General features: G+C 45.6%; 2 protein-coding genes and 1 long non-coding RNA gene across 3 annotated transcripts in view; 2 read left to right on the plus strand and 1 right to left on the minus strand.

The window, feature by feature from the left end:
- LOC309849550 (uncharacterized protein) overlaps positions 1–26,571 on the plus strand; it is a 61,398-nt gene that overhangs the window by 31,092 nt on the left and 3,735 nt on the right. The window contains exons 10-17 of the mRNA XM_082702196.1: positions 76–154; positions 8,180–8,711; positions 13,230–13,425; positions 18,075–18,263; positions 19,458–19,620; positions 20,792–20,934; positions 22,548–22,747; positions 25,047–25,402. Of these exons, the coding sequence (XP_082558322.1) occupies positions 76–154; positions 8,180–8,711; positions 13,230–13,425; positions 18,075–18,263; positions 19,458–19,620; positions 20,792–20,934; positions 22,548–22,747; positions 25,047–25,402 (1,858 nt within the window). The remainder of the gene's footprint in view (positions 1–75; positions 155–8,179; positions 8,712–13,229; positions 13,426–18,074; positions 18,264–19,457; positions 19,621–20,791; positions 20,935–22,547; positions 22,748–25,046; positions 25,403–26,571) is intronic.
- LOC309849840 lies at positions 504–6,204 on the minus strand. The gene is made up of 4 exons (XR_014303932.1): positions 5,929–6,204; positions 5,496–5,586; positions 1,335–2,204; positions 504–1,185 (listed from the first exon to the last, which is right to left on the minus strand). It is a non-coding gene; the product is annotated as an uncharacterized lncRNA (long non-coding RNA).
- LOC309849834 (uncharacterized protein) lies at positions 8,335–13,274 on the plus strand. Its single transcript, XM_082702837.1, has 3 exons — positions 8,335–9,157; positions 12,043–12,199; positions 13,184–13,274. Exons 1-2 carry the CDS (start codon positions 8,717–8,719, stop codon positions 12,079–12,081), a joined length of 480 nt encoding a protein of 159 aa, XP_082558963.1. The 5' UTR covers positions 8,335–8,716; the 3' UTR covers positions 12,082–12,199; positions 13,184–13,274.

Raw genomic sequence — 26,571 nt, forward strand, 5'->3', positions numbered from 1 at the left:
TGATTTCTAATCTTTAGATGGTGCCTACACTGCTCGAACATTTTCCTGTAGCCTTTGTCTCTACTGTATTCACAGCTTCTCACACTCAGTTACCAGTTTAAGTTTGGTGGAAGCGCTGAAGATAAAGAGCTCGCTAAGTTGGAAACAGGAGCTGGTCAGGATAATTGCCTATTTCTGATTGCCAAAGGGATTATGCTGTAATACGATAACGGATGTAGAAATCCACAGCCTCCTGCATGTTGTGTAACTGGGTGGGTGTCTGACAAACAGAGATTTCAATTCTGGTTGAGTCCACGACACAGGTATGTAGAAAGCCTAAGGTACTCCCTGACATTGAAAAATCCGTGACAGTAATGAGGCTTTACTTGGAAGTTACAGGCTTGTCCTTTGGCTTTTGTGCTGCTTAGAATATTTTCTGTGTCACTCAAATATCCACTGCTTTCATCTTTCTTCTGCTTTCACATCAATCCCAATAAATGATCTGTATGATCTGTAATTCACTCTTTTTTTAGAAGATTTTATTTATTTATTTGACAGACAGATATCACAAGTAGACAGAGAGGCAAGCAGGGGTGTGGGGAAGCAGGCTCCCCGCTGAGCAGAGACCCCCCCCTGATGCAGGGCTTGATCCCAGGACCCTGAGATCATGACCTGAGCTGAAGGCAGAGGCTTAACCCACTGAGCCACCCAGGCGCCCCTGAAATTCATTCTTAATAAAGATTTCTGAAAACATGTCATTTCTTTTCTGGGTTACTGGTCCTCTAACTCTTGATACAGGGGAAGCTAGGACATCAGCTATAGGCTGCTGTAAAGGGAACAAATCCCCCAAATCATGCAGGCCACAGGCTTAAGTACCTAACCAGCAGGTCCCAGGACTAACCACAGAAAGGTGGCCAGTGATTAAAGAAAAATTCCAGTCTGCAACTTAGATCAGCTCCTTGTTGATAGCCATGAGGAGCACGAGTCGATTTTTTGGTCTTAGCAATAACGATGACAAGACGATGAGTTTCTGGGTAGTAGCAATAGTCGAATTCTTGCAGACATTTCTGGAAGAACACGGTCAGTCCACATGGCCCATCCATTTCGAGTCCCGCCAGAAGCAAATGGCATGTGGGAGAGATGCCGCATCTGACCGAAGAGAATACTGCCCAGAACCAGACAATATCAGAGCCCCAGTCGAGTGGCCTCAGGATCAGAACAGAAGTTCAGTTCTGATTTCAAAAAGAGGGTAAAAGTGCAGTCACAGAGAATGGGCGTGTTAGTCCAGGGTTCTTCCAGAAGGAGAAGCCAAGACAGGACTAAGCAAGCCAGGATTTTATTAGGAGAAAGCCTACCTGTGAATGGTAACAGGGAGACAGCGGAGAGGCAGGAACAGCGGTCAGGTAGGGCGCTGGTCTTCACAAAGCAGGGGCAGGACAGCTGGCTGGAGAGTCCTAGACCGCTGAGCAGTCTAAGAAAGGTGTGTCAAGGCCAGGCCCTGGGAGAACTGCAGACCCGAAGTTGGGCATCAGATGAGTCCTGTGTCTATAAGGAATAGACATGGGCAGTGTCCCTGCCGCCCTCCGTGATGAGCCGGGACCAGCGCAAACGAGCACGCATGGCCTCAGTTTAAAGGCAGTGTGGAGTGAGCAGCTCGGGCCCTTGGACGCGAACGCCGCCGCCGGTGGTTAGAAATCTGCGCTTTCTCGTGGCTGCGGAGGGCCCAGGGCAGCAGGACTTCTCAAAAGGCTTGGTGAGGAGACCAGTGAAGGAAGAGCTTCTGTCGGACTCGAGTATTACTAAAGCAAGACTCACCCCAGACCCTGCAGCGCGCCAGTGTGCGCTCCCCCCCCCCCCCCCCCCCCCCCCCGGCCGTGGACTGGCTCAAGGATCAGCTCAGAGAGCGGCAGCAAAACCAACAGATGGAAAATTCTCTGTGTATAGGCAAACAGGAGCCTCTCGGGGAAGGCGTAACTGGAAATATTCATCCTCCTTTCCCAAACGTATATAAATTAAAGGGAGGCACTAAACTATCAAGTTAAGACCCAGAGCTTTCAATTAAGAAAATAATGACTTCCTGAAAACTTTCCAACAAGATAATGGCAAACTCCTATCCAAGTGCGTGTCCCTTGCATCCTCAGATCACCGTCGTCCTGCCCAGTGTTCCGTGTTATTCAGTAACATTTCATGTTATCCCCCTCACCTCTCCTCAGTCAGTCTTCTTCCTGCAGAACAATAAACACAATACGGGAGGCAACATAATCTGCTTCGTTCTCAGACTGCTGATCTGCTGCAAATAGCATTTCGGTGCTAATGCTTCCAGCTCCAAAACCATTATTCTGTTTTCCAGTCCAAAAGTCTCAGTAAAAATGATAATATTTAGGATAGAATTCATCGTAATTATTAAATGTTTATTACATGCTAGAGTCTATCCCAGGCCCTAGGACCTACCAGTGAATCAGATAGAAATGGTTCCTACTATTACAAAGGTTACATTCTATTGGAGGAAAACAATGAATAAAAAATATAGAATCAATGAAACAAGATGGGATTGGGAGGGAGACAAACCATAAGTGACTCTTAATCTCACAAAACAAACTGAGGGTTGCTGGGGGGAGGGGGGTTGGGAGAAGGGGGTGGGATTATGGACATTGGGGAGGGTATGTGCTTTGGTGAGTGCTGTGAAGTGTGTAAACCTGGAGATTCACAGACCTGTACCCCTGGGGATAAAAATATATGTTTATAAAAAATAAAAAATTTTAAAAAATGAATATATATATATATACATTTTTATATGTAAAAAATATATATTTTTATATTTTTATATAAAAAATATATATTTTTATATGGGTGGTTCATTGGGTTAAGCCTCTGCCTTCGGCTCAGGTCTTGATCTCAGGGTCCTGGGATGGAGCCCCACGTCAGGCTCTCTGCTCGGCAGGGAGCCTGCTTCCCCCTCTATCTCAGCCTGCTTCTCTGCCTGCTTGAGATCTCTCTCTCTGTGTGTCAAATAAATAAGTAAAAAATCTTTTAAAATATATATACACAAATTAATTGTTTAAATATCATAGAATAATAGAAAATAAAGAATATAATAATTAAAATATTTCATCTCATATTTCATGTTATTACACTTCTAGTATTATCATTATATATTATATGTAATATTCTTTTTTTTAAGATTTTATTTATTTATTTGACAGAGAGAGATCACAAGTAGGCAGAGAGACAGAGAGAGGGGGAAGTAGGCTCCTTGCTGAGCAGAGAGTCTGATGCAGGGCTTGATCCCAGGACCATGAGACCATGACCTGAGCTGAAGGCAGAGGCTCTAACCCACTGAGCCACCCAGATACCCCTATATGTAATATTCTTTTAAAGAATAAAAGAAAGACTGGAAAGAAAGAATAAAGGGCAAAGAAAGTGATCTGGTCCAGTCCTCTAGCTTTAGTGACACAGGAAATACGCAATGTTGATGGTGACCAAGCCCAACAACCCCACCAGAGTAATGCGTGCACTTGTCTCAGTCTCTCCCCTCCACTGCCACTCTTCTCTGCACAGACACATCCATGAGAGATGACCTGTGAATGCTGGAACCGAAGTGCCTCCTTTGTCCCCACATCTCCTGTGACTCCTCAATAGCTCATTATCAAGTTATTCACACCGAATCCCCGGTGCCCACAACTGGACTTGGCAAGTAGTAGGCATATATATATTTTAATGAATGACTAAATGAGTTAGTGAATGAATTTAACTGAATTGAATAGCAGTCTGGGGAAACCAGGCTTGGTTGATGCCAGGGGTTTTCAGCTATGGGGATGCCTTTGGTTAAGCAGTAAGTCATCTTTGTGGAGTGACTGACCTAATCTCCAACTCAAGAATCTAACTCACCATCTAACTCGCCACCTTCCCCACTGCCCCCTCAGCCATGTCAGAAGGAAAACGTATGCCAAAATCCCATGGATTTAAGTGGATTCATAACCCGAAACTAGTTTCACATAACACAACAGAATGTAGAGAATGTGTTTTGCAACCAATTGTAATGACAAAAAAAAAAAAAAAAAAAAAAAAAAAATTTGGCATGGACATGCCTGAAAAGGAAAACATAGTGTATTATATGCAAAACAAAGGAAGAATGGGCCCAAGCGTTCCTGTGGAAAGACATGACGTCTGTTCCAAATGCTGTGGTACAGATAGTACTCCAGCAGATAGCTAATCACTGTTCTGTGTCACAAATAAGGAAACACTTAGAAAGGGGTCATCAGGTTAAATCCACATTTATTTACGGAGCTCCTGATGAATACCCAGCTCTCCACTAGGTGCTGATGAAGATAAAATTAAAAGTATACATGATAGGAAATATGAAATATCTCTACACAGGTCATTAACATTCATGAGACCATTAGCAGACAATCCCTGGAAGTCTGCAACATTGAGCAGTGTGGGACACAGTGTTTGATCTCTCAGAGCTCAGCAGCAGCAAGTGCAGGGGTTAGGAAGCCTCCTTGGGGACAGTAAAGTTTGTTCTGGGTCTTCATAAGATCATACAAGTCTTATACGGAGAAGACTTGTATGGACAAAACGAAAGTGGAAGGGCCCCCACCCCCAGCATCAGGAAGAGGAGAAGGAATGTGGTATGCGTGATGGGCATTCAGGTGTTAAGACATCCCGGCAGGCAGGGTATGTGCAGAGAAATGATGAGAGCAGTGTAAATGCCAGTGGGGTGAGGCTGTCACCCCCAAAAGAGAGGCTTGACATGACGGGTGGATCCGGAAGACTAACTTCCCCGATACTATCTGAAGTCCCAATCGCTGAGAAAGACAAAGAAACGTACCGCTACAGCGAAAGCTCTCCACGACAAGGATCCAGTTGAGCTTATGTTCACTGGTGAGCAGGGCGGTGTCAAGAAAGGGAAAAAGTCACAGGACAGAGGAAAAGGGATCCTGCCCTTCTGTCCCTGTAGCCTTCCTCCCATGGCCCAGGGCATCCTGCCGGCTAACGAGAGGGGTCACTGCAAGGTGATGTACCATCTGATCTGGTATCGGCAGAAGCTTCAGGAAAGGAAAGTCTAAATCTTCTTCCCTGTCTCCCTCCTTCTGTCCCTGGGATAAGACAGAACCAGTGAGGCATGGGCCCAGACAAGCGTGTACAGGAGTATGTCTGTGGTAAGAACAGTCCTGGATATGTGATAGAATGAAGCCAGAGATCCAGAAATAGTAAGAAATCAAGATCTCTGCATACAGTTGCAGATGCTCAAAAACTCCCTTAAATCTAGCAAAATGCAATAGTGAGAATTACAAGATATTACATGATATGGAAAATATCTCCAGATCCTCACGCATTCTGCAATAACCATCTTGTCTGGTGAGCACCAGGCTTCCCAAACTTTACCAGGAGGTCCAAAGTAAACTCTTTCATCCCCTCGAAAACCCTAGTCTGTTGCCCAGCGAAGCCAAGCAATAGGCACCCTGTGCAAACCACTCCTGCTCAGTTTGGTATCTAAACCACAGACTACTTACGGAATTTGAAAACTGGGGAAGTCCATAAAAAGTCCAAGAGCCTGACCAGGTAGTTGCTGTTGTCCCATCATCTTGTAACAAACTTAATCACCTTGAAGGGAGGAGCAGATTGTACCACCTCTTAAATTCTTTGCAGCCCTTTAAGGAGGCAGAACTCTGTATTTCCAAAGCACACTAGAATCCCCAAGTAATCACCCATTTAATAAAAATATACTTATTGAACACCAGCTATGGGCTTAGCAGTGCCCTAGGTAGAAGAATAGGAAGATCTTTGGTCTTTGAGGTAAAGAAGTTCACCACCTAATGGCTGAAACAGGGCACCGTTAAAGAATAATTTAGAACGAAAACATACAAATGACCCACAGCTACTGGAAAGGTGCTCAGCATCACCCATCATCAAGGAAACGTGAATCAAAACCACGGTAAGACTTACCCCCCTCCTACCAGAATGGTTCATGAAAAAGACAAATAACAAATATTGGTAAAGATGTAGAGAAAAGGGGGCCCCTGGCCATTGCCGGCGGGCATGTAAGTGGGTGTGGCCACTCTGGAAAAGAATATGGAGATGCCCCAAAAAAAGTAAAAATAGAACTACCCTATGATCTAGCAATTGCACTCCCGGGTATTTGCCCAAGGAAAACAAAACAGTAATTTGAGAAGATACACACCCCCATGTTCACTGCAGCATTATTTACAATAGCCAAGATATGGAAACAATCTAAGGTCCTTTGACGAATGAGTGGATAAAGACAACGTGGTATCTATAAATACAATCAAATATTATTCAGCTATAAAAAAGAATGAAGTTTTTTTTAAAAGATTTTATTTATTTATTTGACAGACAGAGATCACAAGTTGGCAGAGAGGCAGGCAGAGAGAGGAGGAAGCAGGCTCCCTGCTGAGCAGAGAGCCTGATGTAGGACTTGATCCCAAGACCCTGAGATCATGACCTAAGGAGAAGGCAGAGGCTTAACCCACTGAGCCACCCAGGTGCCCCAAAAAGAATGAAGTTTTGCCACTTATGACAATATAGCTCAAACATGAGGGCATGATGCTAAGTGAAATAGGTTATAGAGAGAAAGACCAATACCATGATCTCACTTATATTTGCAACCTTAAAGAACAAAAACAATTACAAAAAAACCCCAAGCTCATAGACACAGAGAACAGACTGGCAGTTGCTGGAGGTGAGGAATAAGGAGCAGGGAAAATGGGTGAAGGGGTCAAAAGGTACAAATTTCCAGGGATAAAAAAAAAATAAGTATGTAATACATACACAGCATGGTGACTTTAGCTAATAATACTGTATCATAGATGTGAAAGTTGCTGAGAGTAAATGTTTCAAGTTCTCATTATAAGAAAAAAATTTTGAAACTGATAGATGTTAACTAGGTTTATTGTGGTGATCATTTTGCAATATATAAAAAAATTACATCATAACATATACCTGAAACCAATATAATGTTACACTTTAATTATGCATTAATTAAAAAAAATCCTTCTTACAGTAAAAAAAAAAAAAAACGTTTAGAATGCTATAAAACTGACTAGAAAAAGATTGGGAGGTCAGAAAAGAAAGAGTCTGGTGGAAACTGGAATTTTGGGAAAAGCTACTAACAACATCACCACCCACATGAGTGTTAAACCGTAAGCACACCGGGAAACAAGCCTAATTGGAAACATTTGCTCTGAGTCACAGCCTTGGGGAAACAATTAGGGAAAAGTATGTTTGCATTGTGTAAGATAATGGTTCATCTTGGTAGACTTGTCTTTTAAAGTAGAACAGCTCAGGGGCACCTGCGTGGCTCATGGGGTCAGGGTCCTGGAATAGAGCCCCGCATCGGGCTCTCTGCTCAGCAAGGAGCCTTCTTCTCCCTCTTTCTCTCTGCCTGCCTCTCTGCCTACTTGTGATCTCTGCCTGCCAAATAAAGAAATTTTTTAAAAAGTAGAACAGCTCAGTAAGTAAAATTGAGTCTTACAGAAGGCTATTCTGCATTTACACTGTACGCAGTTTCCAGAAAACAGACCCTGATCTAAGACAGGAGCCACCAGAAAGAGAGCCAGCCATATTTGTAGAGGCGGAATGGGCTTCGGGGATGCGATCTGAACTGGGGTAAGAGCATCTCTTATAATAAGCAAGGGGACCAGATCACTTCTCTCTCAAGCCCGACCACTTCTGCGCGTGAGAGAGGGCACCGGGAATGAAGACGCCAGCACAGCCGTTCCGAGTGAACCGGGACGGCTGGCCACTCTGCTTATGGAAAATACACTCTCCACCCACCTGACCTTCTCCACCGTCAAAGTTCCACCGTTAGAAATACATTCCTTTGGATTAAGACACTGATGTCTCTTAAAAGCCAATTCCCCTTTCCTGAGATGCTTATCAACCCTTTCTCAGTCCTTCACCACTAGCCTGCTCTCCAGATCCCTTGCAAAGAGACATCATCACCTGGGGAGAAGGCTTGGAAGGTTCGGAGGGAAGGTAAACCTCCCCCTGGCTCACATGCCCCCCCTTGAGTCACACGCTCCTCCCCCGTCACACGCTCCTCCCCGCAACTCACAGGCTCCTCCCCCAGTGAGATGCTCCTCCCCCCGACTCACACGCTCCTCCCCGCAAGTCACAGGCTCCTCCCCCAGTGAGATGCTCCTCCCCCCGACTCACACGCTCTTCCCCCGACTCACAGGCTCCTCCCCCAGCGAGATGCTCCTCCCCCCGACTCACACGCTCCTCCCCCGACTCACACCCCTCGGCTCTTCCGGCTGCGTGCTCACCCTCCCTGTGCGCTCTCAGGGCGTGTGCGCTGCTCCCGCGGTCAGGGGCCGACGGGCTCTCCTCTCTCTCTCTCTGTCCACTTTTCTTCTCATGCTTCAAGACAAGCAGGGATGCGCACCGTCCTCCAGCCCCTGCCCGCAGGGTCAGCGCGTTGCCCCTCTGAGTGGGGCAGCCCCTTTCCTAAGCCCCGGCCGCTGTCGGTCGCCGCCAGAGCGGCCCCCCCGCAGCGTCCTCGCGGCCTGCCGCGGCCCGACCTCACGCACGCCCCGGGCACGTGCGCACCGTCCCCTGCCCCTGCTCCCGGGCCAGGCGCCGGCAAAGCGTCAGTCCCAGCGCCGGTCGCCGCGGACCCTGTGGTCTGAGCCTAGGGCGCGGGCGTTCGGGCGCAGCGTCGCGGGAGCAGCGCGGCGGGTCCCCGGTGCCCACCGAGTGACCGGAGGACTGTGACATGCTTAGCCGCTGCCTGGTCCAGGCGCGAACGGTCGCCCGAACGCCGGCGGGCGCCGCGGCGGGGAGGCAGCGCCCCGTCCGCACCGGGGCATTTCGCCTGCCGCGTCCTGCCGTCGCCCGAGACCCGAGACCCGAGACGACGCACCGCTCCGGCCGGTGCCCTCCTCCTCGGGTGCTCTTGTCGCGCATCCGGCGCCGCAGCCCGCGCCCGGCACGCGGTGAGGCCCGGCAGGACTGCGGGACGACCGTGTGGACCGAGCCTTCTCCACGCTGCCCGGGTCGGAGCTCCCCGACGCCCGCCCCACGAGCCGTTCGAGGACACGCCGTGGAGACAGAAACGTTCGCTGCTTTAATCAGCTCCAACAGCTCCGTGTCGGCCTCAGTAAACAGAATCACGGCCGTGGTTACCCTACAGGCGTTAGGAGACAACGAACGGAAGGTAACACTTTCTGAAGAGCTGCGGGTAGTCTAGTGCGTTCCTTGACCTCCGTCTGATCCTCAACCAGGTCTTGGAAAGTCTAGTGTGCACCTCAGGCTGCTGTGGCCTCCGTGGCTTGAGCTACAAGAAACAGCAGGGAGCTGGGAGGCCGTGGAGAGCTGGACCATCCAGGAGACGGACTCCCCGCTGGCGGGGCCGGGGAGGAGCCCGCGGAACACCTTCGCCCTGGTCTGAACCCATTTCTGCCTCCTGGTCCTCCATCACACCCAGGTCACAGCTGAAGAGGCAGCTCCAGGGCACTTTGAAAAATGTTCTCCGGTTGCTTCTGTCTTGCTCACTTTAATCTACCACATAACTCTGGGCACATTATCATGCATCTGATTAAGTACCTGAAGTACCCCCACTTGTATCCCCAAAGGTGCTGTCAGGCTGCGGGAACTTACAGGGAAAGACCCCTGAGCTCATGACTTTCCTGATCACTTTCGGGTAACCGACATTTCTGCGGTCTTGTTAGGTCACAGCTACACTCTTAATTCAGAAAATGGAAGATCTGGTCTCCCATGTGAAGATCAAAAACTTGGACTTCATTTAAAGTTCTGATCTTTTCTCTAGTACCTCCACCTGGGTCTGATGCCAAGGGAGCATAAGGTCCTGGAAGGGGGCCTGAAGCTTTTTTTTTTTTTTTTTAACCACTTTATGCTTCCACTCTCCTTCCCCATGATGCCAATGGGAGAGGCTTCTGAAGCTCCCAGAAAGGCCAGGGAGGGAGTTAGGAGGGAAGGGAAAGAGAGGTTAAAAAAACACTGAGCAGGGGGCAGGGTAGGGTGGCCAGAGATCTAGTTTCACTGGTATTATCATATTGTGGCTTCCAGGTCTCTGGGCAGGCAGATGTTTATAACTAGTTCTTACTTGTATGGATGTCTTGGCTTATACATCAGGGGCCCCAAACAATGGTGACCTCTCCCCAGCTCTCTTGACCCAGAAGAATGGACTCTATCCTGGCAGACACTTCTGTAGCCCTAATAGAGAGGACCTAATATGGCCCCATATTAGCTCTCTTTTGGCGAATCACATCAGGCCCCCCAGGAAACCCTTATATATGCTTTGTCTCAATAAACTCTGGGGTTCTGGCCAAACGCAACACAAACACAATGCCCTATCACAGTCAGCCAGCCCAAATCCCGCCCTCTCGATTTCCCAGGCAATATGAGGTAGACCAAAATTCCACAGAGCCCCTAAACTGCTCTCCAGGTGGTGGGATCGAGCCCCACGACATGTTTGTCTCAAGAAGCAGGTCTTTTGATTCCACTTCTTCGATGGAAAATGACACACAACTCACCAACAGCTCTTCCCAAAGACACCTACTCCAAAGATTCTCTCTCATGTTCCACGTTCTTGACTCTTACATTCTCGGTTCTATGAGCTGCAACTTCCCATTTAACAAACGCTCTCGGCAGCAAACTAAGTCCACTTCTTGACAACTGGATGTCAAACAAGAAGTCCTCTTGGGCAATTTCAATGCATTTGTGTCATCGCTGGCTTTTATTTCTATTTTTGAAAAGCTTTACTGAGGCTTACTCAAGTGAATTAAGAGAGTCGTGGAATGTTAAAAGGACTTGAGTAATTATGTAGTTCAGTTTGTGCATTTTACAGAGGAGAGATCTGAAGGCCAGTAAGAATGACCACAAAATACACAACCAGGAGAATACATCGCTGAGGACTTACTGTGTTACTACTGGAGAAGTACAGAGAATGTCGGGTGGTCTAAGAATACAGGAATGGCTTCCACTTAACACCACATAAACCACTGGTCTAGACAGTGCCTAGTGACACTTGGTACATTGTTCCCACCCCCTCTGGGTTCCCTCCTCCAGCACAAGGATGAGAAGGCTAAAAACTATATTTCTAAGACTTCCTTGCAGTTAGGGTTTGGATGTGATTTGGGTTTTTCCAGGGAGATAGATACCTGGGCTTGGAAGGCAAAGGGAAGCAGAGGCTGAGTTTCTGTGACTGTGTTGATCTATAATCATTTTCCATCAGCCAAACTCTGCATCCCACTCCCTGCAGGTGTCAGGGAAGCAACAGCAGTTCCCGTCCCCATCAGACGGTAGCTCCAGAGGCGTGAGCTCACAAGGCTGGTGGCAGGTGCACGCTGGTTTTTGCTCCTGGAGTCCTTCCATCTGTGGCATGAACCTAATTCCTGTACTAAGTCCCATTCTTTGTGAAATAGATGGGCTGCTGCTGTCTGCACTAAATCAAGAGTGATATGCATGTAAATCACAGCATAAAATTTCAAAGTTGGAAGGACCTTCTTTGAGGCATCAAGTCTATAATCCATCAACAGGTTCCCAAACATCGATTTCCTAAATCTCTCTTATGTCTCTCTATTCTCCATTCCCCTGACCCTGCTCTACTCTAGACCCTCAGCGTCTCTGTTCTAGACTATTGAAATTACCTCCTGGTACCCCTGATTCTAACCACTATCCATATGAATCTAGCTGTCTGGCTTGACTTCGGTTCTGCCTAGCATCCATATGGATCTGACCTTTTCTGATCTTGTCACTTCCTTGCTCAGAATTCTTGAATGGAACACGATAACCTAGAAGATGGTGTCCAACCCACTGAGGGCGGCACTTCAATATCCTTCAGAATCTGGGCTCTGCATGTCCCATTTACCTTCTGCTATCCCCTATGACTCCAGCAACACAGAACTAATTGTAGCTGGATCTATCAAGTTCTTTTACTTTTCTGTGAATTTGCACATAGTTTTCTCTCTGCCTGTCATGTGTTCCTTGCTCCTTGACTACCTGGCAGGCCTCTATTCTTCCTTCAAAACTCAGTGCTCTTCTCACTTCCTCTTGAAGCCTCTCTTAGTCTTCTCTTAGGAGGATTCATGCTTCCACCTGAGGGCTGGTACTCAGTAAATCAAACCTCCATTGCGACCTCAATCATCTCTCACCATTAGACCATCTGCTTCTGGATGGACAGCACTGGGACCTTTCGTCTTTGCATCCCCAAGAGACTACTGTAATGCATAACGTGGTAAGTACTCAGAAAAGGGAGGGAGGGAGGGCAGAAGGCGAGGTGGGAAGCAGCGGCAGGGACCCAGAGACAAGACTCAGTGTCTCTACGGTGCTGTCCTCGGACTTCACTAGTTTTGCAAACTCAACATCTCCAAGTGTTAACTCAGCTCCTCACATCATGCCCTCCTACATTTTCAGAAGATTGAGGGTTCTTTTCACAATTAGCCTAACAAACAGTCCAGGTGCACAGCCTCTGTGTATATACTCTGTAGTTCCAAAGCAAAAATTAATAAAAGAGCCATTGTTCCTTTAATCTCCCAGAGGTTTCACCTTACAGCTTCGCTGAACAGTATCAGTTACTTTTATTTTTTGGAACCAGAACCAGGAACCTCATTCCTGCCCTCCCCTGTCCCTTTCTTCCTCTGCTCCCCATCACCTCCCCTGGTCTGCTGTCCCTACCGCACTCAGTCCTTCTCGTCCAGGTTTTACCAGGACTCTATGCCATGAAATATACAAGGAAAGGGAATTTTTACTTTAAGACTAATAACTCCTCCCCCTTCCTCAATTTTTACATCAAAAGACATTGTTAAACACCATCTTCTTCTACATTTAAAGAACTGCTGGTTCTCTGGGGGAAAGCAAGTCAGCTCATTAAGACTAAGACCTCTTAGAGCCAAGCATTCAAAGTGAGTAGGGGTGATTTGGAACAGTGGGTTTCATACAGAAGGCTTGAGTTCCGGTTCCAACTCCTTTACTTATTAGCTGTGAGATGTCGAAGAAGTAACCGCTAACATTCTTGGAGTGACTATTGCTACATTTGTAATGGAGAGCATTAGACTGATGAACTTCAAGGGCCTTCCTGCTCCAACATTCAATGACTCTGCTATTTTGAGCACCTTGAATAAGCAGGAGAAACAGCCAGATTTATTATCTTACTATAGCAAGAGTGGTAAAAATGAGGAGCATAGCTTGTTAACGTGCATTTATGTTTTCTTGTGTTAAGGTGAGGATCCTGACGCGCAAACCTTGAGTGGTTCTTCCTACTGAAAAATCCCAAGTGTTCAGGGACACTCTTCTAAAGAAGCTCTCTCCAGGCCCTCCTTCCTGGCAACCATGGGGAAGAGAGTGGCCATTGTCGGAGCTGGTGTCAGTGGCTTAGCCTCCATCCGGTGCTGCCTGGAAGAGGGGCTGGAGCCCACTTGCTTTGAGAGAAGCAATGATGTTGGAGGCCTGTGGAAATTCTCGGTGAGTGGGACATCACTGGGATACCAACAGAAGGGAGATGGGTCGCTCCGTAAGTCAAATCTGATCAGTTCTATTCGGACTTGGGTGGTAGGTCAAATAAGCTCCAGATCTGGAAAGTAAAATTTTCTCTCTCCCCATCATGCTACCATCCAGTCACTTAAAACTACTTCATACTAGCTCAGGAAACATTGTTACCTGCATTGTTACCTGCTCTCTGCAGAGCCCAGATCTCAAGGCTTGAAAGGGCGCCAATGTCAGCAATTTGTAACAAAAACAAAAATGTACCACTGCCTCCCCCCATGTAAGGGAACGGATTCTATCCCTGGTCACTACTGCTCAGAAAACCTAGAGACATGGTACGTGAGGGAAAGGAAAGGAAGCAAAGGAAGAGAAAAAATTAGACCAAAGTCAGAAGTTCTGAGTTATAGTCTCAACCTTGGGTTTTCTGAGAAGATTAATTTCAGGCAAGTCCTTTCTGTTCTTTCTGGACCTCAAATGCTCATTGTTCAAATGTCAAGGCGGGAGATTAGGTATCCTCTAACATGCCTTCCAACTGTAATGGGATGTGATTTTATAATTCACTTGTGTCTATTGCAAAGATATTGTACATTATGATAAGTGGTTGTGCATGTTGTGTGAGTGACTGTTGAATAGTTTCCAAACTCCAAAACCAGAGAGAAAAATGATTGCCTTTGCTATTCAGTCTCATTGTTGGACAAATGACATAATCAGAAAATATTCATTATAAAAACAATTTTTAAACTTTGAAAGCCAGGTCAGGGAAACTTCCATCCTTTCTGTCCTGAATTTCCCAGCCATTGTGACTGGATGTAGATGACACAGACTGACATGAAGACGTCATATCCACACCATTCTCCTTGTAACCAAACTCTTCTGTCTTTGTCTCAGTGCTTGCCCAAACTACAATACATTACTCTAACAGAATATATCAGTGCTAACTTAGGACATATTTGTTTTCATCTCAAGAGGTTTTTTTAAGGAATGCTTAGGTGGCTCAGTGGGTTAAACCTCTGCCTTCAACTCAGGTCATGTTCTCAGGGTCCTGGGATTGAGCCCCGCATCAGGCTTTCTGCTCAGCGGGGAGCCTGCTTCCCCCTCTCTCTGCCTGCCTCTCTGCCTACTTGTGATCTCTGTCTCTGTCAGATAAATGAATAAAATATTTTTTTTAAAAAGAGGTTTTTCTTTTTAAAGTGAGAGGTCCTATAATCCTGGATGTGTCATATGAGATATAAGATCATTTCCATTAGGAAGTAATCAAGAGCTATTATTTTTTAAGGATGTGATTTTATTTCTATTTGTTCAGGGAGATGTGGCCAGCTTAGCCTAAAAGATGAAATCGTTCTCTATGATCTCATCAGCAACAACTAAATGTTGCTTGAACATCTCTTTGGGCAGTTTTGTGCCAAGTACTGTGATGAAAAATATGAAGTAAGCCATAATACAGGTCCTTTGATAGAAAATGGGCAAAAATTTGTTTGATGGCAAAATCTTTCATGAAGTCAAATGGTCAGAAAACATGAGTTGAACTTGACATTAGGCTAGTTATAATCTTCCTTTGTGCCACTCTGTGTTTCACTACAGAAGTTTTCTTGCCATTGACTATAGGGTGCGGTCCCAGATCTCACTAGAAGTGTTATGGAGAGAAACCCAAAACTCTACAAATTCCAAAATATATCTAGCCCTAAGAGTTTCAAATAAGAGGTTATAAACCTGAGCAACAACGAGACAGCCCTTGGTGGCCGTCAGTTTAACAAACGAGTGCCTGGAGATCTAGAAGAGGGTGGGGGTTTGCTACGAAAACGTTAGCAGGTCCAGGAAACTTCCTGCAAGGAGAGCACATAGCTGAGACTCGAAGGATGTTCTCAGACAGCAAGAGTAGAGGACTGTTATGTGACACAACACCAGAGAGTGATAGTCCCACTGCAGTCTGTGAACGGCACCCCACGGACAGTCAGCGACGGTGTGCAGGACCGGTGAGAGAGGTTTCTAGGTAGGAGCGACCATCATAAAAGGCACAAAGGAGGCAGTGGACATGGTGCATCCAGGGATCTGTAAGTAACCAGTGCCAAAATCACCAAGTTTACTTAAGGAAGCAACAGACGACAGATCGGTACAATCTAAGACTCTGGGTTCTTTGCAAGACGGGATAGTGCTTTCCCATAAGGTCACTGGTTATAAGCAGAATTCTACTCCAACAGCCCCATGGGCATGTAAACACAGAAAAATACTCTAAACTTTAGTCCCTCCATATCCTGCACCTGTTCTTCTTGTCTAAGAAAGGTTGCTTGGTGCATACAATCCACTCTGAGAAAGAGATCTTTAGAAATATGTTATGTAAGCTTTTATCTTGCAAGTCCTGTTAGGCAGGACTTTCTTTCAGAAGAAAGAAAGAAACCTAATAATTCTGAACTTTTCACCGTGTGCTTTTTCCACAAAATGGAAACCAAACAAGGTTTAAACACTAGCAGGCTGCATGGGAGCATGTTTTAAGTTTCATATACTCCAAGATTAAGGTCTCGTGTCCTCAGAAGACTTCCATGCTGCTGCAATACAAAAGGGGAAAACAGTGGAACCAGAACCATCTGGACGTTTGCTCCACTCACCCATTCATTTATTCACTCAGCAAGTATTTGGGGAGTGCACCGTGCGTAGGCCACGATGTTAGGGAAAGCTGCAGGTAAGAGGTACAACAGGCAGCCAGCACTTTAGAATCAGAGAAAACAAGTTCTAGATTAACTATAATATCAGTGAATATGCGATTAGGCCAGTAAAGACGATCAGAGCTCCGCAGAGGTGGAGACAGGATGACTGCTGGTTGGTAAGAAAGAGACAAGGAAAGGCAAGATGGAGGGACAATTTTTGAGCGGGTCCTTGAGGGTATATTTGGACCAGGAGAAGTGGAATTGCCGAGCAGAGATGGAATCTGAAAGCAGCTCAGGGCAGACTGTTGACATGCACTCACGACATCCTAGATCAGCCTCTGACCTCGCCCTCCGGTTGCCTACGTTCCAGTGGGAAGACGAGAGACATGGACACAGTCATCACCCAAGACAGGCCATGATAACATGACCGCGGCTGCTTGGATCTCTGGGTCTAGGGCAGCTCTCTCAGCCAGAGGCAGAGTCTCACTTCCTCCTCCCCACTCAAACCCCACCACATGCTGAAACTGAAAATACGAGCTCTGAAGCAATCGTCTGCTGTTATGTAATACATCTGTTTTCCTTCGGGTGTAGAACAGTCCTTCAGGGAGAATTCCAGGGGCTGCAGGGGACACATTCTTCCTCCTCCTGTTATGATTGGCTGCGGTCAAGAGGCAAAGAGCAGAGATTCATTCAGGGTGGAAATAACCCAAGGTCTTTCTCTGTTTCCCAGCAGTCTTATGTTTTTGTTAACCAGTCGCTGCCTGAAGCTCAGGCCTCCCTCCCTTGTCTCCTTCCACAACCACCAACAAAAGGTATGGCCGTGGGTGAACAGGAAAGACTCAAACCTCAAAATCCACCAGGCATGAGCCATCACCCTTTTTCTGACCTTAGCAGAAATTTCAAAGCGAGGCTTGTAGGAAAGTCAAAATCTCTTGAGCCTGGCTATTTATAAGAAACACAACAACCGTGACTAGAAGTTTTATCTTCAAAGGGAGGCCACAAGCAGCCCCATCCCAGACATAAGCCTGTCAGGCCTTCCTGGCACTTTCTGTCTGTGTCTTCTTGAGGTCAGTATGGGGAACAGGGAGATGGAGATCTTGAATCCGGCAGGAACATGGCATTTCTTTGGTTTCCGAGGAAGCAGAGGCAGCCAGCTTGTTAAAGTACTTTCAAGGCAGCACATTGTGTGAACTTTTATCCTCCTTAAAACAGAGAGGAAATGTTTGTTTTTCCATTTAGCCTTCAACTACTTCTCAAAAAGAAAGCCATTTTTCAGTGATGTGGCTTCACGATGCACTGGCAAGACTTCATACAAGTTCTGAGGCATCTATTTCCCGTGTGTTTGGTGAGGGGCGAGGAGCACTAACCGGTGGTTCAGGGACTCCTCAAGCACAGAATCCATTCCTGATAGAGCAGTGGTTCCTGGGCCAGCAACCTGAGCATCGCCTGGAACTGTGGGAAATGCAGATTCTCAGGCCCCAAGCCAGACACACTGAATCAGAAATTCTATGGATGGGGCCAGGAATCTGTGATTTAAGGGGCCATTGGGCTGATTCTGACTAGGCCAAATAAACAAAGCCTCCACTTCAAGAGAAGGTTCTGTTGCTGGTTGATTGTTCACTGAATGCCGTAGAGCCGAGCAAGGAGATTCCGAACTACCACCGCCTGTGAACCACTTAGTTGTGTTGTGAGCAGGAGATCAGAACCAGGTGCTGTGACTGGAAAAAGAAAGAAAACTCTACGAGACCACAAGCAGTGTTAACGCGGGGGTAATTCAAGTAAGAGAGCTAAGGTGTAGGCCCCCGCTCTGTGCCATGTGCGATGCTAAGTGCTTTCTTTTCCACATTTACAAGAGCTATGAATTGTTTTAATGTCCTTTTTTTTTTTTTTTACATATTAAAAAGGTTTCAGTTGAGGTAAAATTGACTATTCACTGAAGAGAATGCCATTCTTGGCTCCCGTTTTGAGCTTTATCCTTCTTCCTAGAACCAAGCCGAAGAAGGCAGAGCCAGCATTTACCAGTCCGTATTCACCAACTCTTCCAAAGAGATGATGTGCTTCCCAGACTTCCCGTATCCTGATGACTTCCCCAACTATATGCACCACAGCAAGCTCCAGGAATACATAAGGACATTTGCTCAAAAGAAGAACCTTTTAAGATATATACAGTTTGAGGTAAGGGGCTTCTAACTGGTGCTGTTGATCTCAGTATGTTTATCCGTTGGGGGGAAGCAAGGATATAATATTCTGCTCTAGAAATCAGAGCCAAATATTAGGATCGCTCGCCAATCCAATGTTGGCTTAGATTTTAAAGTATTTGTGTCTCGTTGGCTTTTTCCTCTGAACATGTTCTCCACTGGTCTCTGAGAGCTTTGAGAATGCAGCAGAAAACACTAGATGTGCTTACACCGTCAAAGTGCACACTCCACTGTCACACTGTCACGTTTTATAAACAATCCCAAGTTCTCCAGTCCATACTTACACTTCTTGAGTTCAATGCCAGTGAGGTGTGGTTCAAGAAGCTGTGGCATTCTTTGGAAGTTCTGCCACAATGAGGAGAGCGACATTTTAAATGAGTGACTAATGCAGTCCTTGCTCTCATCCGCCCCCCACTTGGTTCCTCAGATGCGGAGACTCAGCAGCCATAGCAGAGAAGACTGGGCTCCGCAAATAACAACAGTGCTTCGCATTGTTTAGAGTTCCTAATCTCCATTCAGTACTGTTGATTGCAAACATACGTATGTAGTGAGAAAAGTAACCAAAAAGACTTATGAACTGGGATTGTATTTACTGTCACCAAGGGCTTTCTTTTCCACATCTTACAAGAGCTATGAATTGTTTTATTTATTATTTTATTTATTATTTATTATTTTTTGTTTATTATTATTTATTTGTTGTTGTATTATACTTAATATAATTTTATATTTATTTACATAATAGTCATACTATGGAAGTGGCTAATATTTCCAAGGGAGAGTATCTGTACATTGCAAAGGAGAAATAAGGACTGATAACCCCGAGATATTCCCGTATTTATGGAATTGATAGAAAATGGGGTCAGAGAGAAAGAAGCCAGGAATGCCAGTTGAAGGTGGTAAGCAAATGACATGGCATCTTTCACAAGAATATTCAGTGTAATCTACCCCATACCTACTAACTAGATGTTAAAAAAGTAAATATGCCCCACTGAGTAATTTTCCTTGGGAGATTTGAAGAATCACTATCACTCCTTATTTTAATGTTTTTCCATATATTTCTCAATGATCAGGGAGGCCATGGCAGTTATTTCCTCTACAGAAACACGGTGAAAAAATTAAAACCCACATAACTGTAAATATAACTGTAAATTTCTTTCTGGTTTTCTTTAAGACCCTGGTTTCTAGCATAAAGAAATGCCCCAACTTCTTAGTCACCGGACAATGGGAAGTTGTTTCGGAGAAGGATGGGAAACAGGAATCTGCTATTTTTGATGCTGTAATGATTTGTTCAGGACATCATGTGTACCCCAACCTACCAACTGATTCTTTTCCTGGTAAGTTGGAAAAAGATACAATAGACTAAAATTTATACACAAATGTCAAGGGTTGCGCTACATCTTTTCCATAGATGGTACATAATAATTATTCTTAAGTTTCCAAAGATTTCAAAACAAAATTTGGGAGTCTGATGATATGTGAGATATAGTAAGAATTGGCCTCTTGAACCCTTATGCTAAAAGAATCAAGGACCTACTAGTCAGAGATCAGATGAAGACCTGAAGAGGAAGTATTTCTTTAGAGAAAGGGTTTTTAAAAGTCATCTATAGGTACATTTTGTAAATTCACTTAAGAAATTTCAGTGTGTGGGGGTGCCTGGGTGGCTCAGTGGGTTGAAGCCTCTGCCTTCGGCTCGGGTTGTGATCCCAGGGTCCTGGGATTGAGCCCCGCATTGGGCTCTCTGCCCAGCAGGGAGCCTGCTTCCTCCTCTCTCTGCCTGCCTCTCTGCCTACTTGTGATCTCTCTCTCTGTCAAATAAAATTAAAAAAAAAAAAAAAAAGAAATTTCTGTGTGTGTGTGTGTGTGTGTGTGTGTGTGTGTGTAGCACCATACTCTACTACTGTACAAAAGTGCCAAACATCAAATAAACGCGATACACAAGCAACCAATCTTTCTCCTCCCCTCTGTCTTTCCTTGCAGCAGAAACACATGTCCGCCATAGCATATTAGACTTCCCCTCTGCAGGCAGGCTGTTCACAGGCCAAATAATTAAAAGAGTAAGATTCAGGAAGAATAGAGGATTGAAGGCCTGAAGGTTAAGAGGCAGTATATTTAGAGGACCTTAGACGAGTCACTTAATTTCATTGTCTTGATTCCCTGTCTTTTAAAAATAGAGACACTGGTATCTGCCACTCAGAGATGTTATCCAGATCAGATGTTAGACTGTAAATCTTTTAGCAGAGGACTTGGCCCACCGTGAGGACTCAACAAACATTGGCTATTATTACTGTCAAAACACAAGTTCCCATACTGTAGGCTTTTTAGGGCCCTGTAAGTACTTAGTTGGGGGTGTAGTGTCAAAAGCCACTGAAAGGATAAATGCACTTTAACTAGGAAGATTTTTTTTTTAATGAAGACTGGTAATAGGAATTTTTCAAAAAATGAAAACTGAGTCTTCATCATTTCTTCTGAAAAATCAACTCAAAGTACTCCTCATGTTCCCCTCAGGCCTACACCGGTTTCAAGGCCACTACCTCCACAGCAGGGACTACAAGGACCCAGAAGCCTTCAAGGGGAAGAGGGTCCTGGTGATCGGCCTGGGGAACTCTGGATCTGACATTGCCGTAGAGCTCAGTCGTCTGGCTGCGCAGGTACACTTTGAGAAACGAGCCTGGGGTACGCCACCCTCTTAAGTCAACGCTGAGGCCCTGCGGCTCCAGTTGGCCATGTCCTGAGACAAGGGCTCCACCTGGGCATGTGCCCGTTGAGTCATGGAGGACTTGAGACATCCTCCAGGGAAGCAAGGTGGTGTGGGCCGGGCGAGCAAGGAAGTACATTCTGTCCCACCCAGAGGCAAGCGTGCCTGCGTGTGTGCGTGTGTGCGTGTGTGTGTGTGTAGATAAGAGTGCATTTTTTTTATTAAAGATTTTTATTTATTTATCAGAGAGAGAGAGGGGGAGAGAGCGAGCACAGGCAGACAGAATGGCAGGCAGAGGGAGAAGCAGGCTCCCCGCGGAGCAAGGAGCCCGATGCGGGACTCGATCCCAGGACGCTGGGATCATGACCTGAGCCGAAGGCAGCCGCTTAACCAACTGAGCCACCCAGGCGTCCCAAGAGTGCATTTTTTTTAAAAATTTTGTGCTCTGATGGCTTCCAAGCAAACTGTTGCTAGTTGGTGCTAGTTGGGATCCACCCTTATATATTTCACAGTGTGTCTTATCTCCTCCCACACAAAAGGCATTGATTGTGCTTATCATTCCAAAGATCTGAAAGACACATGCGATCTGGTTCTTGCTGTCATTTATCCAAAAACTCAACAGCCAGGACTCAGGAAACACGGGGCACAGGTTATATGCCAGAATCATGTCAGACTAGAAATAAGCACAGAAATAAATCAGACTACTTCTTGACTTCCGGGGGCAGTCGGTGGGCGGAAATGAGAGGACAGGCAAGAAAGGAGATGATGGAACCTCAGTAACATGAGGTATGGCAACAGCAGCACCACAGAAAGAGAAGATAGCTTAGCCTGGATGAAGTCAAGGAAGGCTTCCCAAAGGACTCTAAGCTAAATCATCCATGACCAACAGACCTTGAAGAATTTAACCTATTTTTAAGGAAACACATGCTCAATAAACAAATTCTTAAGTGAGTATAAATAAAACTTAAGGAATTTTTTGACATTCGATTCCCTTGGGTTGTCACAAAAGCATCGTAACAGACGAGCAGCTGGACTTGTCTCAGAGCTGAGACGGCTGCCATGGTTTGGGTCCCGAGCAGAGGTCATGGAGTGGGTGTGTGAGAAGGAGGGAAAGAGGAGACTTCAAACAGAAAACTGAATTAACTCTTTGGTATCTCCTCAGCCCAATTTCAGGTAGAGATTAAACTATATTTCTCCCACCCAACCCAGCAACAACCACCATCCACCACCACTGAGGCTTTGGACTGGCTGGTCCTCTACCATCGATGTCTCTGACTCTGTGAAGATTAGGCCTGTCACAATTGAAGACACAGCCCTCTTGTTCCAAGATGACAGGTTCTCATTATTTCAACAACTGTGAACCAGCCCTCTGGGGTATAGGGGCAGAGTAGTTCTGTTTCTATCTAGTTTCAATCATGGACTTTTCATCTTGACCCAACTCTCTAAAAATGTTTCTGCCTAGATACTGGGGAAATGTATGGAGAGGCCCACAGTACGTGTCTGTTGTGTCATATCTGCTTCTTTCTTACAGAGTGGTATTGAAATCTGTGTTGCCTTCCCCACCAGGTCATTATCAGCAGCAGAAGTGGTTCTTGGGTCATGAGCCGGGTTTGGGACCATGGCTATCCTTGGGACATGGTGCACGTGACCCGTTTCGCAACCTTCCTCCGGAATGCCCTTCCTTCATTTGTCTCCGACTGGTTATATGTCAAGAAGATGAACACATGGTTTAAGCACGAGAACTACGGCCTGATGCCTTTAAATGGGTACTTCAAGTAACTCCTATTTTCTCATCCCAAAAAAAGTGGGGCACTAGTTTCAGTTGAAATTTTTCTCTGTAGGTCTAACTTAAGTCATCTCACAAAGGTCATTGGGATTAAAGTGAGGACTGCATAAGTGACACAGTATACTCAGAGGTCATGCATGGGGTGAAAATCTTACTGAAATGACTCTAATGGTGAGAGGTATATGGGAAAATACAAAATGGCAAAGGAGCAGGCAGCTGGATGCCTCTGACATGCAAGATTCATTTATGGGAGCTTCAAGCTATAGCACAGAATCTTGAGGGCTGAGCCAGTTCATGAACTGTCTTTTGAGGAATACCTTACCCATGCTACAGGTGATGGAGATAGCAATAATAATATCTACTCATCGAGACTACTGTGGTATGCAGGAAGAGCAAAAAAAAAAAAAAATTAAGGCATTTTGGGAACTATCAAGCTTTACAAATATTGGTTCTTATTAATCTCAATTTTCTAGTATGCATCTAAAGAGCAACGAACCAGGTAGTGTTAATCGACATGTCTCAGAAAGCAGAAAATCTCACAATTAAAGTACACTCCTCCTCAACTACACAGTCTAGCGTTTTAGCGGGACAGTCAAGACCCATGAAACAGGGGCGCCTGGGTGGCTCAGTGGGTTAAGCCGCTGCCTTCGGCTCAGGTCATGATCTCAGGGTCCTGGGATCGAGTCCCGCATCGGGCTCTCTGCTCAGCGGGGAGCCTGCTTCCTCCTCTCTCTCTACCTGCCTCTCTGACTGCTTGTGATCTCTGTCAAATAAATAAATAAAAATCTTTAAAAAAAAAAAAGACCCATGAAACATGTAAAACACTGACAATTCGCAAAACTGATATACACTGTAAAATTAATATTTGTTTATATATTTGGAGCCAGAGACCAACACCTACTAATTAGAAAGGCATTCTCAGGGCACCTGGTGGCTCAGTCGGTAGAGCATCTGACTCTTGATTTCAGCTCAGGTCGTGGTCTCAGGGTCCTCGGATGGAGCCCCACGTCGGGCTCCCTGCCCAGTGCAAAGTCGGCTTCTCCCTCTCTCACTCCCCCTGCTTGTGTTCCCTCTTGTGTTGTCTCTCTCTCTCTCTGTTAAATAGATAAATAAAATCTTGGTGGGGGAAGACCTTTTGTCTTGTAAGAGTAATGCAAATCATATTCTGGCTTTGCCCTTTAGACAACTGAAATGTAGATTTGGAAATCCATTCATTCCAAGAATGAGGCTCCATCTTGGAAAACGTTCCAGTTCCCCAGAGGTACTGACGGCAGCTTCTCACTCCTCTCTTGGGTAGGGGACAGGGGAGAAAAACAGACTTTACTGTGACCTGCTTTTTGTCACCTGACAAAGCAAAAGAAGAGGTTGCAGAATTATAGACATAGAGAATGGTGTGGAAATACATATGATTTATAAACTTCTTGACTGAGATATTTGGAGTAAATTCCAAAATGCCTGAATCCTAGAATTTTGACAACCAAAGTAAAGGAAACCAAATATGGCAATAAAGCAGCTTGCCAAGAAAACTGGATTTTCTCACAGAAGACCTCATTTATAATAATAGTTCATTTATAATAGTGATGCTTGTAAGTGGCAGGCCCTGTTTTAAGTGCTTTACAGGTAATGTTCATTTAATTCTCACAACAACAGAATGAGGTATATTCCATCACTACTGCATTTTACACACAAGGAAACAAATACAGAGAAGTAGCCACTCGTGAAAGACAGAGGTAGATTATAAACCTGGGCCATCTGGTTCCAAATTCTGCCCTCGGAACCACTGATTATGTCTAGGAATTAGTTTTATTCTCATCTGTTTGGTGAATCACCAAATCGTGTAAGTGCTCATAAGGAAATCTTCGAGCTTCGAAGAGCCAAAAGAGGCAGCTCAAACAGAAATTCTTTTTTTTTTTTTTAAGATTTTATTTATTTGACAGAGGGTGAGAGAGAGAGCACAAGCAGGGAGAGGGGCAAGGGGAGAAGCGGACTCTGCACTGAGCAGGGAGCCTGACGAAGGGCTCGATCCCACAACCTCAGGATCATGACCCGAGCGAAAGACAGACACTTAACGGACTGAGCCACCCAAGCGCTCCTCAGACAGAATTTCTTAAGGACTGTTGCAGGCAATAGAAGAAAACCTGCCACAGAAGAAGAGCTCAGTGGTCCCCATGCTAATGTTTCACTCCTCAGCTTTGGTTCTAGTGCTCTGAACCACTGCAGATATTTCCGGGAACCAAAGTATGTTACAGCAAAAGCCTTTGTTCCTTGTTTCTGAACAGTCCCCTGAGGAAAGAACCTGTATTCAATGACGAGCTTCCATCCCGCATCCTGTGTGGTACTGTCTCCGTCAAGCCCAGCGTGAAGGAGTTTACAGAGACCTCGGCTGTGTTTGAGGACGGGACCGTGTTTGAGGCCATTGACTACATCATCTTCGCAACAGGCTATGATTACGCCTACCCCTTCCTTGATGACTCCATCATCAAAAGCAGAAACAATGAGGTCACCTTGTTTAAAGGCATCTTCCCCCCCAAAATGGAGAGGCCTACCTTGGCTGTGATTGGTCTTGTCCAGTCCCTTGGGGCTGCCATCCCCACGGCTGACCTGCAGGCTCGCTGGGCAGCTAAAGTGTTTGCAAGTAGGTGGACCATTCTGTCTTTTATCCATTTAGTCAGTGAACACTTATTGAGCACCTACTATATGCCAAGTACTGTGCTAGATGCCAGGAATATAAAGGAACTAGACATACTCCTTGATCTTACACAGTCCCAAAGAGAGCCAGGGGAACGTTACAATAGGGGAAGTCTTAAGGTGTTCTGTAAGGACATATAAAACAGAGGCAGGGAGTGGCAAGAAATAGAGAAAGGGACTAGACCGTGGAGGGCCTTGGGAGCTATCTCACAGAGCTTATACTTCTCATAGGGAAATTGGAGGGACTTTGCAAAGATTTTTTATTTTTTTAAGATTTTATTTATTTATTTGACAGACAGAGAGATCACAAGTAGGCAGAGAGGCAGGCAGAGAAACGGGGGGAAGCAGGCTCTCTGCTGAGCAAAGAGCCCAACACAGGGCTCCATCCCAGCACCGTGAAATCATGACCTGAGCTGAAGGCAGAGTCTTAACCCACTGAGCCACCCAGGCGCCACGTACTTTGCAAAGCTTTAAGCAAGAGAAAGACAGCGGTAGGTAGCAGCAATGTCAAGACACACTGTGAAGGTGAGACGGGTCCTGAGGATGTTGTGGGCGATGCTAGAGACCTTCCCAGGGCCAAACTGTCAGAACCGCAAAGTCAGGCCACGCTTACTCTGTTGACCATCCTCTCCTGCTCCCTCCACTCTAGACCCCACCATCTCCAGTGGCCACAAGTTAGTTTTTGTGAGGAAATCAAGAATATGAGGATTATGTGAAGAAAAGCAATGTCTCAAATATACTGACTTAATTCACAGCAATCATACTCATCATCCTTATTACTTAAAGCGCCTTTTTATTCAAGGGCTGAGAAGACTGGGCCAATCTAGATACACTTCCCCTAACATATTGTCCATAGAAACTTAGACCATAGGTAACGAAGAAAATGTTACAATCATAGACTCACATGTTTTCTGCAAATGTCATGGATAAGTAAGCAATGTCAAGTGTACCACAAAGAATCATTATTTTAAAAACCCTGTCATGAAATCATTTATAAGGGTGCTTTCTGTAAAATACTTCCACTGTGTTTTTCTCGTAAAGGCACGACAATGCCAAGCACCTGGAATTTTACCAAAAAGGTTGGCTACAGTTCATAAACCCAAGGAATTTACATGA

Source organism: Mustela nivalis, assembly GCF_964662115.1.
Source record: "Mustela nivalis genome assembly, chromosome: 16".
Lineage (NCBI taxonomy): Eukaryota > Metazoa > Chordata > Mammalia > Carnivora > Mustelidae > Mustela > Mustela nivalis.